We start from the raw sequence: 18,605 nt of genomic DNA, 5'->3' as shown, positions 1-18,605 counted from the left end.
AAATGTTCAATATTACATTGTAATTTATTAAATTTTGAACTGTAAAATGTGTCTTATTAAAAACCTAAAGTCAGAAAAGAACAGTGTTTGATATAAACGAAATGGACTGTGTTGTTGGTTCAAAAATAACTTTTTTTATTAAAACAATTAACACTTTGTAACAAACGAATTTTTTTGGTGATAAAAGTGTATACTTTTCGAAGCAATTCAAAAAACTCTAACAAAAGAAAAACGTTTTTGGTACACGTTTTCCAAACGTTTTTTTTTCTTTGCGTGTAGTGCAAACGATATTTTAAGTTAATCAGTGTAGACAAAAAAATGGTCTGATATTTACTTTTTCAATTTGTAAATAAAAATCAGTTGTTAACTCCACAAATGAGCGAATTCTCCATTTATTGATAGTGTGAACACTTGAGATTTGTAAAGGGATTTTTCTACTAAAAATCGAAATTTCATGTAATATAAAATTTACATTTCTGGTTTACTTTTGTACCTCTAGTTTCGAAAAATTTTTATACCCTCCACCATAGGATGGGGGGTATATTAACTTAATCATTCCGTTTGTAACACATCGAAATATTGCTCTAAGACCCCATAAAGTAAATACACACAAAGAATTTTTTTTCTGATTCAATCACGAAATTAATTGATCCAATTAATTTTTTAATTGAAATGTCTTCAATCACAGAAATGATAGTATCAATTAAAAAATTAATTGACAGTCAATTAAAAATTAATTGATCCAATTAAAAAATTAATTGATAATTGATTTGTGTGATTGATTTTTATTTCAATTAAAAAAATTGTTGAATCAATTAAATTTTTAATTGAATATTTTTTAAAACTCAATTAAGATTTTAATTGGAAAAATTTTCGTGAAAATTTTTTCTGTGTATATTTATTCTGGGTCGTGGTGAAATTCTGAGTCGATCTGAGCATGTCCGTCCGTCTGTTAAAATCACGCTAACTTCCGAACGAAACAAGCTATCGACTTGAAACTTGGCACAAGTAGTTGTTATTGATGTAGATCGAATGGTATTGCAAATGGGCCATATCGGTCCACTTTTACGTATAGCCCCCATATAAACCGACGCTTAGATTTAGCTTGCAGAGCCTCTTGGAGCAGGAAAATTCATCCGATCCGGTTGAAATTTGGTACATGATGTTAGTATATGGTCTCTCACAACCATGCCAAAATTGGTCCAAATCGGTCCATAATTATATATAGCCCCCATATAAACCGATCGCCAGATTGGGCTTGCGGAGCCACTACGAGAAGCAAATTTCATCCGATCCGGCTTAAATTTGGTACATGGTGCTAATATATGGTCTTTAGCAAACATGCAAAAATTGGTCCAAATCGGTCCATAATTATATATAGCCCCCATATAAACCGATCCCCATATTTGGCTTGCGGAGCCTCTAAGAGAAGCAAATTTCATCTGATCCGGGTGAAATTTGGTACATGGTGTAAGTATATGGTATCTAACAACTATGCAAAAATTGGTCCACATCGGTCTATAATTATATATAGCCCCCATATAAACCGATCCCCCGATTTGGCTTGCGGAGCCTCTAAGAGAATCAAATTTCATCTGATCCGGGTGAAATTTGGTACATGGTGTAAGTATATGGTATCTAACAACTATGCAAAAATTGGTTCACATCGGTCCATAATTATATATAGCCCCCATATAAACCGATCCCCAGATTTAACCTCCGGAGCCCCTTGGAAGAGCAAAATTAACCCGATCCGCTTGAAATTTGGTACATGGTGATAATATATGGTCTCTAACAACCATGCAAAAATTGGTCCACACCGGTCTTAATTATATAACCCCCATTTAAACCGATCCCCAGATTTGACCTCCGGAGCTATTGGAGGAGCAAAATTCATCCGACCCGGTTGAAATTTGGTACGTGGCGAAATTTGATATATTGCGCTAGTATATGGCCGCTAACACCCATGCCAAAATTGGTCCATATCGGTCTATAGTTATATATAGGCGATCCCCAAAAACAATCTACCAAAATCTTATTACTATAGGAAATTTTGTCAATTTTGTCAAAATTTTATTACTATAGAAAATTTTGTCAACATACATTTTATTTCTATACCCAACTAAACTTATGATTACTGGTGGTACCTTCGACTTTTGTGGAAGTGGAAAATCTTACTCAGACTTGACATCATTGTTGTTGTTGTTGCCATCAATCCCAGTAGTTGCTTTCTTCGCCGTTTTGTGGGTTGTTGAATTTAAAATTGCTCCATTGTTGTTGTTGGGTGTAATTGGAATTCGGTTGTTGCTATTCTTTTTAATACAAAAACTAATAATTTAGCTCATATTTAAGTGGGAAGAATTCCCCAGTCCTTCATTGGATTTTATTTCTATAGAACATTTTTTCAAAATTTTATTTCTATAGAAAATTTTGTCAAAATTTTATTTCTATAGAAAATTTTGTCAAAATTTTATTTCTATAGAAAATTTTGTCAAAATTTTATTTCTATAGAAAATTTTGTCAACATTTTATTTCTATAGAAAATTTTGTCAAACTGAATTATTTACGTGTGGACTAACTTGCAATTGAGAAGACGGTGTTAAGATGTTTTAAGATACCTTGACATCGGCAAGTGTTACCGCAACCCAAGTAGTTCGATTGTGGATGGCAGTCTTTAGTACAAGTTTCTATGCAATCCATGGTGGAGGGTACATAAGATTCGGCCTGGCCGAACTTACGGCCGTATATTTATACTTGTTTTTAGTTCATTTTTTTCTTTTCGAGAAAGATGCATTTCGTAAATGGTAATTAAAAATCCAAAAATGTTCGACAATATTCCTCAAATTTAATGAATCTCAAAATTTGAAATACAATTTAGTTCACGAGATAGTTCATTTTCCCAATTTAGTTTAGTTTTTTCTGTGAAGAAAGAAAGATCAATAATCTCTCTATGAAAATAAACTTAATTTATATTTAGATATACAATTCAAAGGAAAAAATATATGCCTGCGGTTGTAAGACAATTGTATATATTTTTTAAATAGATGGTATACTATTTTATATAGAATTATATTTATATTGTAAATATTTTTGTATTTTTTTCTCATATCTAATTTTTCTTCTCTTTCCCTCCCTCACAGGTGTAATTCCAAAGCATCATATTTACCTCGTCAGAGTTTGGAGAAACAGACCAGTTCCGATCCGGATCATGGCAGCTACAAGCTTACTCTCCACTCCAATGAGGACCTGGTGGGTACCACAAAATCATCGACTTATGACATCTTGGGCCAAAGCACCAAACTGCCACCATCACCACCCAATAATCTACCCGATGTCTTGCCATTGGGTGTTAAACTACAGCCACCATCCAATAATTCAATAAACTCTCAAACATCGCTGCGTTATGGATCGAACAATAATATCTCGTCGTCATCGTCATCCTCACAACAATCATCGCCTACACAAAGTCAAGCGCCAGTTAACAATTGCTATCCAGCATATCCACCGTCACAGCAACGTTACTCGACACCCGTATTGAATTCATTCAATCTCAATAATAATTCAAACTTTAGCCGATCTCAATCCTTCGATACGAATACTCCAAATCATATTGGGACAAAGTATATGACTCAGTCATCGTTGGATATGAAAAAACCCTTGGCGGCTATATCCATGAATTTGGAGACAACCATAGAGGAACATCCCAGCAATATGCTGATCGAAAGTCGAGACTCAAGTCTACAGGATTTACAACAGAATTCATCACTCTCTTCGTTAAGCTCTCTCTCGGAGAGTTGTGCCAGTCATGAGGAGAGAGTTGGTGGCTCGAACAACAACAGCAGTATAATGAGTACCAGCAGTAGCCAAAACAATGAATCCTCCTCAACCGCAGCTGCCTCCTCCCTATTTCGAGCAGAATTGGTTAATACCACCTTTAGTGGGAATAGTATGAAGAAATCGGTAACACGTCAAGAATCTTTGAGAGAGAATATTGAGAAAATTACACAACTTCAGTCGCAGTTAATGTCTGCACATATCAGTGAAAGTGGTCTTATGGGTCATGGTTATACCTCATCATTATCACCTCATACAAATTCCAATAGGACATCACAAGCAAATGTGATTGATATACCAAAAACTTTGGAATTACAACCAGATACAACAAATCCCAAGGATTACGATGATGATGAGAATTCGGCACCTCCAACAACACCACCACCTTCAGCCTCTCCACCACCACCTCCAATGGCCAGCGAAGCAGAAGAAGAAGAAGACCAATTGATGATAAAATCCTCAATAGCCTATACAAATAATGCTTGTCCTCCAAAAAAATCACCCAAGGAATCGGAAATCGTTACCACCTCCAATTCCACAGCCGCCGAACATATACTCTCACAATTAGACTCTAGTACCGATAGTTTAAAACTAGTACAACGTAGTGAAATCATATTGAGAGTTAATCCTAGTACCGTAGAAACTGCCTCACAGACCGATGATATTACCGACAGTGAACTGAAATCACTGACGGATGCCGGTAATAGCCAGAGTAAGGATCAGGAAACAACAAATCGTAGCACAACCTTACAACCTCGTCAACGCCTGCCCATCGAAGATGAATGTGAGAAATTATCCAAAGAATTGGCCACAATGTTGCAAAGCAACGATGCCTTGGTTCAACTCCTATGTCCACCGGGCAACAAAACCGTTCAAGACTATGTGAGTAATCTCTATAATCCAAATGTTCACCAAAGACCCAGCAAACGTGATGTGGGTACATCGACCCTAACTCGTACGTCCCATCATAATAAGAACAAAGATGAGGAGAAGATAACAGTGGAATTGAAATTAACCGAAGTAGAAATAGCTCCAGATAGTTGTGATATACTCAAGAGTAAAGTGGTAAGTATCATGGTCTTTGAATATCACAGTATATGGCCAAAAATTAATTTTCTTCTGTTATTTTTTCAGGATGAATTAATTAAATATTTAAATAATAAAGTGAAAATCTTAAGCAAGGAACAAGCCGCCATCGATGAAGAATCTGCAAGTAATGATGATCTGGGCAATGCCTTACTCAATCAATTATGTGATAAAGTTAGACCTATTGAGGAATCGAAATGTCGTACCTATATAGCTGACATTGGCCATATTACCGGTTTGCTGTTATCACTTTCTGAACGTTTGGCTCGAGCAGAAAATCAATTAACAGCTGTGGGTGATAACAAAGCTGAAAAGGTAAGAATATCATACGAGTATTTACGTTGGGCGCCAGAAAATGGTTATTATTTTATTATATAATGTGAATACTTTTGCAGCGGATAAAATTTAATATAAAAATATAACATATAATAAAATTTTGCAAAAATTTTCTATAGAAATAAAATTTTGCAAAAATTTTCTATAGAAATAAAATTTTGCAAAAATTTACTATAGAAATAAAATTTTGCAAAAATTTTCTATAGAAACTAAATTTTGACAAAATTTTATATAGAAATAAAATTTTGACAAAAGTTTCTATAGAAATAAAATTTTGCAAAAATTTTCTATAGAAATAAAATTTTGCAAAAATTTTCTATAGAAATAAAATTTTGCAAAAATTTTCTATAGAAATAAAATTTTGACAAATTTTTCAACAGAAATAAAATTTTGACAAAATTTTCTATAGAAATAAAATTTTGCAAAAATTTTCTATAGAAATAAAATTTTGACAAATTTTGCAATAGAAATAAAATTTTGACAAAAGTTTCTATAGAAATAAAATTTTGCAAAAATTTTCTATAGAAATAAAATGTTGACAAAATTTTTTATAGAAGTAAAATGTTGACAAAATTTTTTATAGAAATATAATTTTGACCAAATTTTACACAAAAGCTTCTATAGAAATAAAATTTTCTATAGAAATATTAATTTGACAAAACATTCTGTAGAAATAAAATTTTGCAAAATTTTCTAAAGAAATAAAATTTTGACTAAATTTTCTATGGAAATAAAATATTGAAAATTTTCTATAGAAATAAAATTTTGACAAAATTTTCTATAGAAATAAAAATTTAACAAAAAGAAATTAACTTTTGACAAAATTTTCTATAGAAATAAAATTTTGACAAAAGTTTCTATAGAAATAAAATTTTGCAAAAATTTTCTATAGAAATAAAATTTTGACAAAATTTTCTAGAAATAAAATTTTACACAAAATTTTCTATAGAAATAAAGTTTTGACAAAATTTTCTATAGAAATAAACTCTAGACAAAATTTTCTATAGAAATAAACTTTTGGCAAAATTTTCTATAGAAATAACATTTTGACAAAAGTTTCTATAGAAATAACATTTTGACAAAAGTTTCTATAGAAATAAAATTTTGCAAAAATTTTCTATAGAAATAAAATTTTGCTAAAATTTTCTATAGAAATAAAATTTTGCAAAAATTTTCTATAGAAATAAAATCTTGACAAAATTTTCAATAGAAATAAAATTTTACACAAAATTTTCTATAGAAATAAAATTTTAACAAAAATTTTCTATAGAAATAAAATTTTGATTAAATATTCTATAGAAATAATATTTTGACAAAATTTTCTATAGAAATAAAATTTTGATAAAATTTTCTATAGAAATAAAATTTTGACAAAATTTTCTATGGAACTAAAAATTTTGACAAATTTTTCTATGGAACTAAAAATTTTGACAAAATTTTCTATAGAAATAAAATTTTGCAAAATTTTCTATAGAAATAAAATTTTGTAAAAACTTTCTATAGTAATAAAATTTTGACAAAATTTTCTATAGAAATAAAATTTTGACCAGATTTTCTATAGAAATAAAATTTTGCAAAAATTTTCTATAGAAATAAAATTTTTCAAAAATTTTCTATAGAAATAAAATTTTGACAAAAGTTTCTATAGAAATAAAATTTTGACAAAATTTTCTATAGAAATAAAATTTTGACAAAATTTTCTATAGAAATAAAATTTTGCAAAAATTTTCTATAGAAATAAAATTTTGACAAACTTTTCTATAGAATTAAAATTTAGACAAAATTTTCTGTAGAAATAATATTTTGACAAGATTTTCTATAGAAATAAAAGTTTGCAAAAATTTTCTTTAAAATAAAATTTTGACAAAATTTTCTTTAATGTAAAATTTAGACAAAATTTTCTATAGAAATAAAATTTTGACAAAATTTTCTATAGAAATAAAATTTTGACAAAATTTTCTATAGAAATAAAATTTGGCAAAATTTTCTGTAGAAATAAAATGTGACAAGATTTTCTATAGAAATCAAATTTTGACAAAATGTTCTATATATTCAATATCTTTAAATATTTTAATTTTCGTATTGGTCCATTTCGTCAAAGTGAAATCGTCTTTCCTTTTTCAGCTGATTTTTATTCGTTTTTAGCTGTTAACTATATTTTTGTTTTTAATTATATTATATTTATTATTAATATTAATTTATTTTTCTTTTTTCTTTATTTCTAGAAGTCATTGGAAAATAAACGAGATCGCCTACTGGAGCAATTGGCCGAAGCCAAAAGATTAAAATCCGATATTGATCGTCGTGGTGTTAGTGTTAAAACTCTGCTCGAGAAGAATCTAAGTGCAGATGAATATGCTGATTTCGATTATTTTATTAATATGAAAGCCAAACTTATCACAGATGCCAGAGATATTGCAGATAAAATTAAAATGGGAGAGGAAATTATAACAGCTCTCAGTGATACTTTAATACAAAGTGATTGTTAAAACACAAAAAAAAAACATAATTAAAAAGAACATTTTGTATTAAAGATAAGATATCATGGATAGGAGAGAATAAGAGAGATAAATATAAAGAGAGGATTTTTCTAATCCCTCAAATATAAAGTGATAAAAAAAGCTATTTATATATATAAAAGCTCTTTAGAAAAACTAAACAAAAATAGATTTCCTTACTTTCATCATAAGAATTGAGAGTATAAAGAGAGATTTGAAAGCACAAAGAGCAAAAAAATTTAACAAACAATAAGAAATAGAAGCAGAGAGAATAAAAGGCAAACAACGCACAGTTTTGTACTTATTTCCTAAAAAAGGTGCTTATTTTCCTCAACTAAACACAAAAAACCACCTCTGCAAATCTAAACAAAAAATCATGAAGAAAAAAAATCTCATATATTCTGTATCATATTAATCAAGCAAAAATCAACAAAACTCTTCTCTACATAAATAGCTTATTAAAATATATCTTTGATGAAATAACTCCCCTATCAAAAGCCAATTAATTTAAATCATTTGTTTGTTTTTCGTTATATTCTTCGCTTCTTATTATTATTTTTCACCATTTTTGCAATGCTTTTGTGATTTAAAATATGATTTTATTTATTTGTTTTCGTTTTTTTCCTTAAAACAAAACAAAACAAAATGATGACCATAAATAGATAATAACATCGGCAACAGAATCAGCATTTCCATAGACTATCATCGCTTTGTTTTATTGGAATTTAAATTATCATTTAATAAATTAATAAGAAAGCAAAAAACCATAAAAGAGGAGATAAAAAGAAAATCAATCAATTTATATTTGCAATGTGTTATATTGTACTTTTTTCGTAATAATTTAAATTAAGTCAATTTTCATTTATTCTATTTTATTTTAGGTTACTATATATATACATATTATTATAATCCGTATTCTTTATATTTTCAGTTTTTACTATTATCTCGTATGTATTTGATAAAAAAAAAATATTTGCATATTATGTATTTGTGTATTGTATAATAAATTAATTTTGCCCTAATGTATAGATGTTTTCAAAACAATCGTTTTGTTATTCGCATAAATATGAAATCCCCACATTAAATTAATAATAATAAAACAAAACGACCATTTTATTTACTTAATAGTTATGATTAAAACAAATAAAAATCAATTGAATTATTTAAAAATTATAAAAATATATAGATTGTGTTTTATTTTAAAGGTTTCAGTTGATTGGGTAAGGATAGGGTAGGTTAGGTATAGTGGCCGCCCCATATTTTAGGCTTATTGAGACTAATCAGTCCATTGTGATACCACAGTGGTGAACTTCTCTCTTATCACTGTCAATTTTTTTTATAAAAAATTTTGTCAACATTTTATTTGTATAAAAATAAAATTTTGTCAAAATTTTATTTTTATAGAAAATTTTGTCAAAATTTTATTTGTATAGAAAAATTTGTCAACATTTTATTTTTATAGAAAATTTTGTCAAAATTTTATTTTTAATAGAAAATTTTGTCAAAATTTTCTTTTTATAGAAAGTTGTGTTAAACTTTTATTTTTATAGAAAATTTTGTCAAAATTTTATTTTTAAAGAACATTTTGTCAAAATTTTATTTTTATAGAAAATTTTGTGAAAATTTTATTTTTATAGAAAATTTTGTCAAAATTTTATTTTTATAGAAAATTTTGTCAAAATTTTATTTTTATAGAAAATTTTGTAAAAATTTTATTTTTATAGAAAATTTTGTACTTAGTTGGTTTCGAACAGGCCCCAAGTATGTAAATATAACCATAGCGATAGGCGGTAGGCGAACATTTTTTTCTGTGACGTTGTCGGCAAATATTTCCTTTTTGTCATGTTTTCGAGTGTTTTTGTTGTAATTAGGGCTGTCACCGGGGACAAATCCCTTCCCAAAATCCCGGGATTGTAAGGACGGTATTAATCCCGAATCCCGGGATTTTTCGGCATCCCGAAAAACTAATTCAAATTCGATGAATTTGTGGCTTTTTAGCATTATTTATTAATAAATTGGCGTCTTCACTCAGTGCAAATATTAGATTTCATACCCGAGTTAACAAACATTTATGGTACACCTCGAGTGAGTATTTATTAAGGTGGAATTACATACTACGCGGTTATGCGTGCGTACGTTGTATTATGGGTGCGTACGTTGTATCCGTTCATATTTTATATAGTTTTTCATTTGTTGATTTATTGACATGTTGTCAACGCACCCGACGCATTGAAAAGTTATTAAGGTTGAATTACACACCATGCGTTAATCCGTGCGTTGATGGAAGGGTTGATTTTTTATACCCTGCGCCACACTGTGGAACAGGGTATTATAAGTTAGTGCATATGATTGCAACACCCAGAAGGAGACGAACGAGATAGACACATGGTGTCTTTGGCAAAAATGCTCAGGGTGGGCTCCTGAGTCGATATAGCCATGTCCGTCTGTCCGTGAACACATTTTTGTAATCAAAGTCTAGGTCGCAGTTTTAGTCCAATCGACTTCAAATTTGGCACAAATATGTGTGTTGGCTCAGAATAGAACCCTATTGATTTTGGAAGAAATCGGATCAGATTTAGATATAGCTCCGTTATATGGACTTATATGGCCCCAGAAGCCAGAGTTTTACCCTAATTTGCTTAAAATTTTGCACAAAAAGAACAATTAGTACTATAGTCAAGTGTGCCAACTTTTATTGAAATCGGTTCAGATTTAGATATAGCTCCCATATATATCTCTCGCCCGATATGGACTAATACGGTCCCAGAAGCCAGAGTTTTACCCCAATTTGGTTGAAATTTTGCACTAGGAGTACAATTAGTAGTGTTGTCAAGTGTGACAAATTTTATTGAAATCGGTTCAGATTTAGATATAGCTCCCATATATATCTCTCGCCCGATATGGACTAATACGGTCCCAGAAGCCAGAGTTTTACCCCAATTTGGTTGAAATTTTGGACTAGGAGTACAAAATCGGTTCAGATTTAGATATATCTTCCATATATAGCCTTCGCCCGATTTACACTCATATGACCACAGAGGCCAATTTGTTGCTCCGATTTAGTTGAAATCTTGCACAGGGAGTAGAATTAGCATTGTAGCTATATGTGCCCAATTTGGTTGAAATCGGTTTAGATTTAGATATATCTCCCATATATAGCTTTCGCCCGATTTCTGATTTCTACAAAAATGGTCAAAATACCAACATTTTCCTTGTAAAATCGCCACTGCTTAGTCGAAAAGTTGTAAAAATGACTCTAATTTTCCTAAACTTCTAATACATATATATCGAGCGATAAATCATAAATAAACTTTTGCGAAGTTTCCTTAAAATTGCTTCTGATTTAAATGTTTCCCATATTTCTTTACTAACATTGTGTTCCACCCTAGTGCATTAGCCGACTTAAATTTTGAGTCCATAGATTTTGTAGAAGTCTATTAAATTCTGTCCAGATCGAGTGATATTTAAATGTATGTATTTGGGACAAACCTTTATATTTAGCCCCCAACACATTTGACGGATGTGATATGGTATCGAAAATTTAGATCTACAAAGTGGTGCAGGATATAATATAGTCGGCCCCACCCTACTTTAGACTTTCCTTACTTGTTTCTGTTTACAGCAGTCTATTCGAGCTATTGATTTCAAAGTGAAATTTCAACTCTTCATTAAAAGTTCGTCAACTTCATGCGTCATATGCATACGTTGTTTTTATTATGAAACTCGAACAATAGTAGTTCCCACATTCTATTTTTTTTTTTTTTTTGACAATAGTATAATTCCACCTTTATGCATGAAAAGCAAAATTTCATTAAAAATCGAAGTAAACGATAAGGTCCTCAAGCAATGATAAAAGATCCGTCGACAATATGACAAGATCGCGTTTATCTGATAAAAATTTTAATGCCTTGATATTTTTAAGAAGTTACTTAAAGCCATGAAGTACAAAAGGATTAACCCAAGTGTATGAAAATATACCTAATGAAATCAAAATCCTTAAAATGTTTTGATGAATAAGATAGAGATATGAAATTGCTTTGTTTTGTCATAATTTATTGTTTTTCTTTTCTTGTTGAGTTGGGCTAGGTGTTCGTTAAGTATCATAGCAATTTGAAATTTCTTTTTAATTTACTCTTATGTTCTATTGTTAATAAAATTGAATTAAACTAAATTAGTTTAATGTACAACTATTTTTAGACGCTGGAGATTGTTATTACTTCAACTATTTAAAAAATCCCAGGCAAATAAATATTTTAAAATCCCGAATCCCGGGATTTATATAAATCGTTCCCGAATTATAGCCCTAGTGGCGACACACCGCTAGCCGTCCGAATATTCCTTCGCGGAATTTCGGCTTCCCCTAAGAAATGCACATAAACAAGTTTTCGCCTATCGCTATGGTTATATTTACACAATATTACTTAACCGGAGGTTAGACAACCGGATATAAAATTTTTTTATGGCATCAGCTATTTTATTGACATGATAAATAATAACCCTGCCAACATTTTTTGAATTTGGGGACTCTTTTGAGAATCCCCACTACGTCGAAAACAATCATATACGATATCAAAAACTCGTCGGAAAAGCGCCGTCACTATTGAGAAGTTGTACCACGCCAAGTTACTACAAAAATGTTTCGCATGAGTGCAATTATTAGGTGCCTTTATAGATCAATTTAGAACGACGCCAATAAGGGACCCTCCAAACAATCAGAAAAAGTGCATTTTAAGATAGTTGTAAAAGAATCATTGTGGTCGAGTAAAACACGTTTGTTTAGATATTTATTAATTTGATTAAACATTTACAAATTCTTAAAAATATAACATTTATACCACTATCACATTACATTTAACATAATTTTTGGCATTAATGATGATGTTGAGTTACAAGTAGCGAGTTACATGTTGCTGCGTCTATCAACCAGTGTTTTAATTCCATGGAGGCAGCGTGTCTGTAAAATATCTGAAAAACAATCACTTTATTCCATTTGGAAAATCACCAAATTGTTCACCAATATACCTTTCACAATTTTAAGCGTATAATCTATGTTTTCAGAACTTTATTTTCGTTTTTATTTAATTAAAATATAACAAGCTGGTTGCGCTTGGCGTTTCACAAAAAAATGGCTTTTTTAACAGTAGGGATGGCAAATTACTTGCATGTACTTTTTGATGTACCTTTTCATGATGGTTGAAGTGACATTTACGAGTCTGTGGTAACGATGAGGTTGAAATGGAACTTTGAAATGCTGGCAGGGAACAAGACATTGAGAAACCGGCCCTTAAGGTTGAATTACATATCATGCGTTAACCCGTGCGTTGATGGAAGGGTTGAATTTTGTCAGTTTGAAGCACTCTAACAAAACTGTTGCTTTCAAAGAGAAATTTCAACTCTGTAGTTCAACCTTTACTCTCTTTCAAGTTTGTGCTGCAAAAGTCCGAAAACAGACCTATTGTTGTTCGTTCCTTGTTCATGCCAACGCCTTTAATTTCATACGCATTGCTCATACGCTTTCATTTAAGTTAGGCAATGACGTAATGTGTAGCGAATAGTAAAACAAAACAAAATAAAGAATTATGTGCTTTTGTTGTTGTTGTTTTGATTTATTGTTGGCCAATTCAAGATTTGATTTCATTCCAACACAACACGCTGGCTGAAATTCTAAAATCTGTTGTTTTTTTCATACGAAAAGTAGAAAGATAAAAAGTGGAAATTAATTAGCAAACAATATCAGAAATTTTGTGTTTCGACATTGCAGGAAATCGATTACACAAATGAGTTTTAATGAAAACAAATTTGCAGTTTTTGTTTGACAAATCACCACCTCTGGCAAGGCAAAGTCAATCATAATAAACCCAATTACTCTATTTATCATTTCATTATCGCTAGTGGTTGGCTATCTTGGACAAACAACAACAAAAAAACAATCAGGCCCTTAGACAACATTTTTGGGTGGTGTTGAAAGAGGTTTGCGGCGCAAGCAAAACAAAAAGTCAGGTGGTGGCCGTCTGTCTTTGGCTTTTTTTACATTATATATTACATTGCCGCTTATCGATGAACCACCACAGTGTAGTGACGTGATTGGATAATTTATATTATTTTGCAGTGGGCACAGCATCTTCCGTTCCTAGAAAGAGGAAGAAAGGCAAGCCAATCCAAGCCTTGCTATGTTGAAGAATATCTATCGGTCGACAAATATTGTGGTACGCCAAACATCGAATACGAAAAAGAATTTAACACCTTCCACATCTGTAACATTAAGCAATCCAAAGACCTGCATTACCCGTACGCTCTTAACGCCAGCGAAGCTTATAGCAGATAGATCAACGAGCTCAACGACACGTTGTCTTTGTACATATCCAACGTCTGAGAGTTTAAGAAACAATTCCGGTGCTGCGACGCTAAGGCGCAGCAAGTCGCAAATACAGTTTACGTAAGTATTACAATAATGATACTAAACATTCTCTCACTTTCTGTTCTAACAACACCTGCATATTGAAAACAAGTTCCAAGTTAACTATTGACGATATGACGCTTTTCACCACATTTGTTTTTCTCCCAGTTTACTCAAGCAATTGCCACCTCGTCATCGCACCATGTCTACAGGATCTGTACCACCACCACCTAAATTTACTAATCGCTTGGCCCAGGAAAAATCGCCATATCTTTTACAGCATGCCCATAATCCTGTGGATTGGTATCCATGGGGTGAAGAGGCCATTGAAAAGGCAAAGAGAGAAAATAAAATGATTTTCTTATCTGTGGGCTATTCGACATGTCATTGGTGTCATGTTATGGAACATGAGTCCTTTGAAAATGAAGAAGTTGCTGCTATAATGAATGAAAATTTCGTTAATATCAAAGTCGATAGGGAGGAAAGACCTGATATAGATCGTATTTATATGCAATTTGTTCTAATGATGAATGGCAGTGGGGGATGGCCTATGAGTGTTTGGTTAACCCCAGATTTGGCACCCATTACAGCCGGTACCTATTTTCCTCCAAATGATCGGTAAGTTAGGAGGACACTGAGAGCAATAATCAAACTCCATTCACACACAACTTTTTTTCTGATTCAATCACGAAATTAATTGATCCAATTAATTTTTTATTTGAGATGTCTTCAATCACAGAAATGATAGTAATAATTAAAAAATTAATTGAAAGTCAATTAAAAAATTAATTGAAATTCAATTTAAAATTTAATTAAAATTTAATAATTAAAAAATTAATTGAAAGTCGATGAAAAAATTAAATGAAAGTCAATTAAAAAATTAATTGATACTATCATTTATTTATAATAGTATATTGATTTTTGTTTCAATTAAATAATTCATTTTAATTTTTAATTGAATATTTTTTAAAACCCAATTAAAATTTTAATTGGAAAATTTTTGGTGAATTTTTTTTTTCTGTGCACAACATCAATTAAAATAAATCAATTTTTTTTTATAATTTCAGTTGGGGCATGCCCTCATTTAAAACTGTTCTGAGAGCCATATCATCGAAGTGGGCCGAAAATGAAGAACAGCTCACAGCTGCTGGTAGTGAAATAATCGCTGCTATACAAAAATCTCTATGTGAAAAAACATCGGAAGCATCATTTGAACCTGGAAGTGCTGATGCCAAATTACAAGAAGCTATGGGTATCTTCAAACAACGGCATGATCAACAATTTGGTGGTTTTGGATCCCATCCAAAATTCCCAGAAGTATCCAGATTGAATTTACTCTTCCATGCCTATATTGTTACAAAAGACATTGACACATTGGATATGGCCACGCAGACTTTGCATAATATAGGGAAGGGTGGAATACATGATCATGTTTTTGGTGGCTTTGCCCGATATGCCGTTGATCGAAAATGGGCTATACCGCATTTTGAAAAAATGCTCTACGATCAGGGCCAGCTAATGGCAGCCTATGCAAATGCTTACAAATTGACCAGAGATGAAGCATTCCTCGAATATGCCGATGGTATATATAAATATTTGAGAACTGATCTACAACATCCTGGTGGAGGATTTTATGCAGGCGAAGATGCAGACTCATTGCCCAAAGCAAGTGATACTAAGAAAGTCGAGGGTGCTTTCTATGCTTGGACATATGACGAGGTTAAGCAAGCTATAGAGGAGAATAAAGATAAATATAGCGAATTGCAAATGGATATAAAGAAAATATTTGAAATTTACTCATGCTATTATGATTTGCAACCTACTGGCAATGTTGAGCCAGCCAATGATCCCCATGGTCATTTAAATGCCAAAAATATTTTAATTGTACGTCAACCCTTGGAGAAAACATGCGAGAAATTTTCAATTGAAAAACAAAAACTGAAGGACCTAGCTCGCATTACCAATGGCATCCTCTATGAGATACGAAAACAAAGGCCAAGACCACATTTAGATACCAAAATCATATGCTCTTGGAATGGTTTAGTTTTGAGTGGCCTTTCAAAGCTAAGCAATTGTGGCAGTGATAAGAGACCTGTTTATGTAGAAACTGCCAAGAAATTGGTTAAATTTATGCATCAACATTTGTGGGATAACGAAAAGAAACTATTGCGAAGATCCTGTTATGGTGTGGCCACAAATGATGAAACATTGCAGGAGAATTTAGAGTAGGTATAAAAAATCTGAAGACAGGAATTTTAACATTTATCGTGTTTATCTTTAGGGGTGAACGTATTGATGGTTTTCTGGATGATTATGCTTTTCTGATTAAAGGCCTTTTGGACTACTATAAAGCCACTTTAGATGGTTTTGCCTTGGATTGGGCCAAGCAATTGCAAGAAGTACAAGATTCTATGTTTTGGGATCCACAACATGGAGCCTATTTCTATTCCAAGGCCAATTCACCAAATGTTGTAATACGTCTAAAGGATGGTAATACCAATTTAATTTGAGCAAAAAATAGAACAACAAGTGTTTTTCTTTCAGATCATGATGGTGCTGAACCCTGTGGTAATAGTGTCTCAGCTCGCAATCTTATACTCCTTGGTCATTACTTGGACGAAGAAAGTTACAATGAACGAGCTTCTCGTCTTTTCGAATTTTTCGCCGATCAACAACCTTTTGGCTATGCCCTTCCAGAAATGTTGTCAGCATTATTGTTACATGAAAATGGTTTAGATTTAGTCGCCGTAGTAGGACCCGATTCGGACGATACAAAACGTTTTGTGGAAATCTGTCGTAAATACTATATCCCCGGCATGATAATTGTTCATATTGATCCCCAAAATACTCGTCATGCCTATAATCAACGGGTACAAGAGAAATTCAAAATGATCAATGGCAAACCTACCGTATATATTTGCCATGATAAAGTTTGTCGTATGCCTGTGACAGATCCCAAGAAATTAGAAGAAAATTTAAATGAAAATTTTTTAAGAAAAATCATTTAAAACCAAAATTTTGATAGTAAAAAAGAATTTATCTAATTATAAATATATATGTTGTGTGGGCTAAAGCTTATAGTATTTTACACGTTATAGATGTAGATCTAGTCTCGAAATATTTTTTCCTTAACTCCGCATTGTTTATATGCATGCCTATATTTTATGTTATTCCTTTGATTGATTTTAAGACATTGGGGTTTTTATTTTTTGTTATGACGCGCTTGATGTTGGTATAATACTAACATGTTCCAAGTAGAGATTACGAAGCGGTTGAAATGAAATGATGGACTAACCATTTTGACAATATATTTTTGTTATATATGTATGTAAATAAAATTGCTGCAAATGCAACCTGTGCTACAAGTACGCGGTATAATTATAGTAACAATAAAGTTTTCCAAAATATTAAACAAAATGCTTTTTTTTCTTTATCCTCAAAAAAATTAAGAATTTAACGGTCTATCAAAAAACTGAGCCGTTGTTATATAGTTTACATATTATAATTCATAAACCACAATATGTCCCACCTGTGAAAATGTTTGCATGGTTGTTAAAAGGCAAATAGTAACATCACGTACCAAATTTCAACCGGGTCACCTGAAATTTGCTTTCTAAGGCGCAATAAGTAAAATCTTGGAATCGTTTTATATAAACAAACTTATGGACCAATTTTTGCATGGTAAATAGACGGCATATACTGACATCGCACATCAAATTTCAACCGATCCGGGCTCCTCCCAGAGCCGTCTCCTCAAATCTAGGGATTATTTTAATTATTTAGTACAAGTTTTAATACTATAATAAACATTAAAGCTAATAAGGCTATCAGCTTAAAGAGGTATAAATACAGTTATGCACACTAGGGCTATAACTTTTTAACAATTTTTGCGAATTTCAAAATTGGCATACTATAGTCCAATAGGCCATGAAAAACTATGAAGAAATACGTTTTTACTTTTTCGCTAGCGTCAAAAAAGTTCACCCATCAACAGCGATGAAGTTTAGAATATGAATATGAAAACAAAAAACAATTCTGTCAAACTTTATTTTAGTTTTAATGGAAATTTTAGCTTCTTCGACGCGTTTTCGAGTATAGCCACCTTTATTGTTAATAATTTGGCTTCGTGAATCATTGCATTTCAATATGTATAGGAAGTTTATTAACTCGTTATGATTTGAAATAAAATTACTTCATTTCATTTTAAAAGTACTTCCAAAAACGTCCTCCTAAAGATGTTCTTTATTTTAACTACACAGAAAGTTCTTTAAATTTTATTTTTTATAACTCGCTTTTTTTTCATATTTCAAACTTTTTTATTTTTTGTTTCAAATAGGTTAAAAACAGAGTAAGTATTAGTAAAATAATACAAATTGTTCAAATTTTGTCAAAAAAATGCTAAATCGATTCTAGAAAAATTGTGAATTTTTGAAAATATTTGAGGTCAAATGTTT

At 31.2% G+C, this 18,605-nt stretch overlaps 2 protein-coding genes and 1 long non-coding RNA gene across 6 annotated transcripts in view; 2 read left to right on the top strand and 1 right to left on the bottom strand.

Moving 5' to 3' along the window:
- Positions 1–8,935, top strand: part of Shrm (shroom) — a 338,013-nt gene extending 329,078 nt beyond the window's left edge. For all 4 annotated transcript variants that reach the window (XM_075312930.1, XM_075312932.1, XM_075312931.1 and 1 more), the window contains 3 exons: positions 3,141–4,899; positions 4,969–5,235; positions 7,482–8,935. In XM_075312930.1, the coding sequence (XP_075169045.1) occupies positions 3,141–4,899; positions 4,969–5,235; positions 7,482–7,745 (2,290 nt within the window). In that variant the 3' untranslated portion in view covers positions 7,746–8,935. The remainder of the gene's footprint in view (positions 1–3,140; positions 4,900–4,968; positions 5,236–7,481) is intronic.
- Positions 8,936–12,521: 3,586 nt separating this feature from the next.
- Positions 12,522–12,984, bottom strand: LOC142241666 (uncharacterized). Its single transcript, XR_012723751.1, has 2 exons — positions 12,777–12,984; positions 12,522–12,719 (listed from the first exon to the last, which is right to left on the bottom strand). It is a non-coding gene; the product is annotated as an uncharacterized LOC142241666 (long non-coding RNA).
- A 390-nt stretch (positions 12,985–13,374) lies between these two features.
- On the top strand, positions 13,375–17,568 carry LOC142237952 (uncharacterized protein B0495.5). Its single transcript, XM_075309429.1, has 6 exons — positions 13,375–13,591; positions 13,864–14,190; positions 14,320–14,769; positions 15,219–16,376; positions 16,433–16,641; positions 16,696–17,568. The coding sequence occupies exons 2-6, from the start codon at positions 13,925–13,927 to the stop codon at positions 17,157–17,159; spliced, it is 2,547 nt and encodes an 848-aa protein (XP_075165544.1). The 5' UTR covers positions 13,375–13,591; positions 13,864–13,924; the 3' UTR covers positions 17,160–17,568.
- Positions 17,569–18,605: the final 1,037 nt, after the last annotated feature.

The sequence above is a fragment of the Haematobia irritans genome, chromosome 5, assembly GCF_050003625.1.
Source record: "Haematobia irritans isolate KBUSLIRL chromosome 5, ASM5000362v1, whole genome shotgun sequence".
Classification (NCBI taxonomy): domain Eukaryota; kingdom Metazoa; phylum Arthropoda; class Insecta; order Diptera; family Muscidae; genus Haematobia; species Haematobia irritans.
Note: the sequence above shows the minus strand (reverse complement) of the source record. Positions and strands in the feature narration are given on the sequence as shown.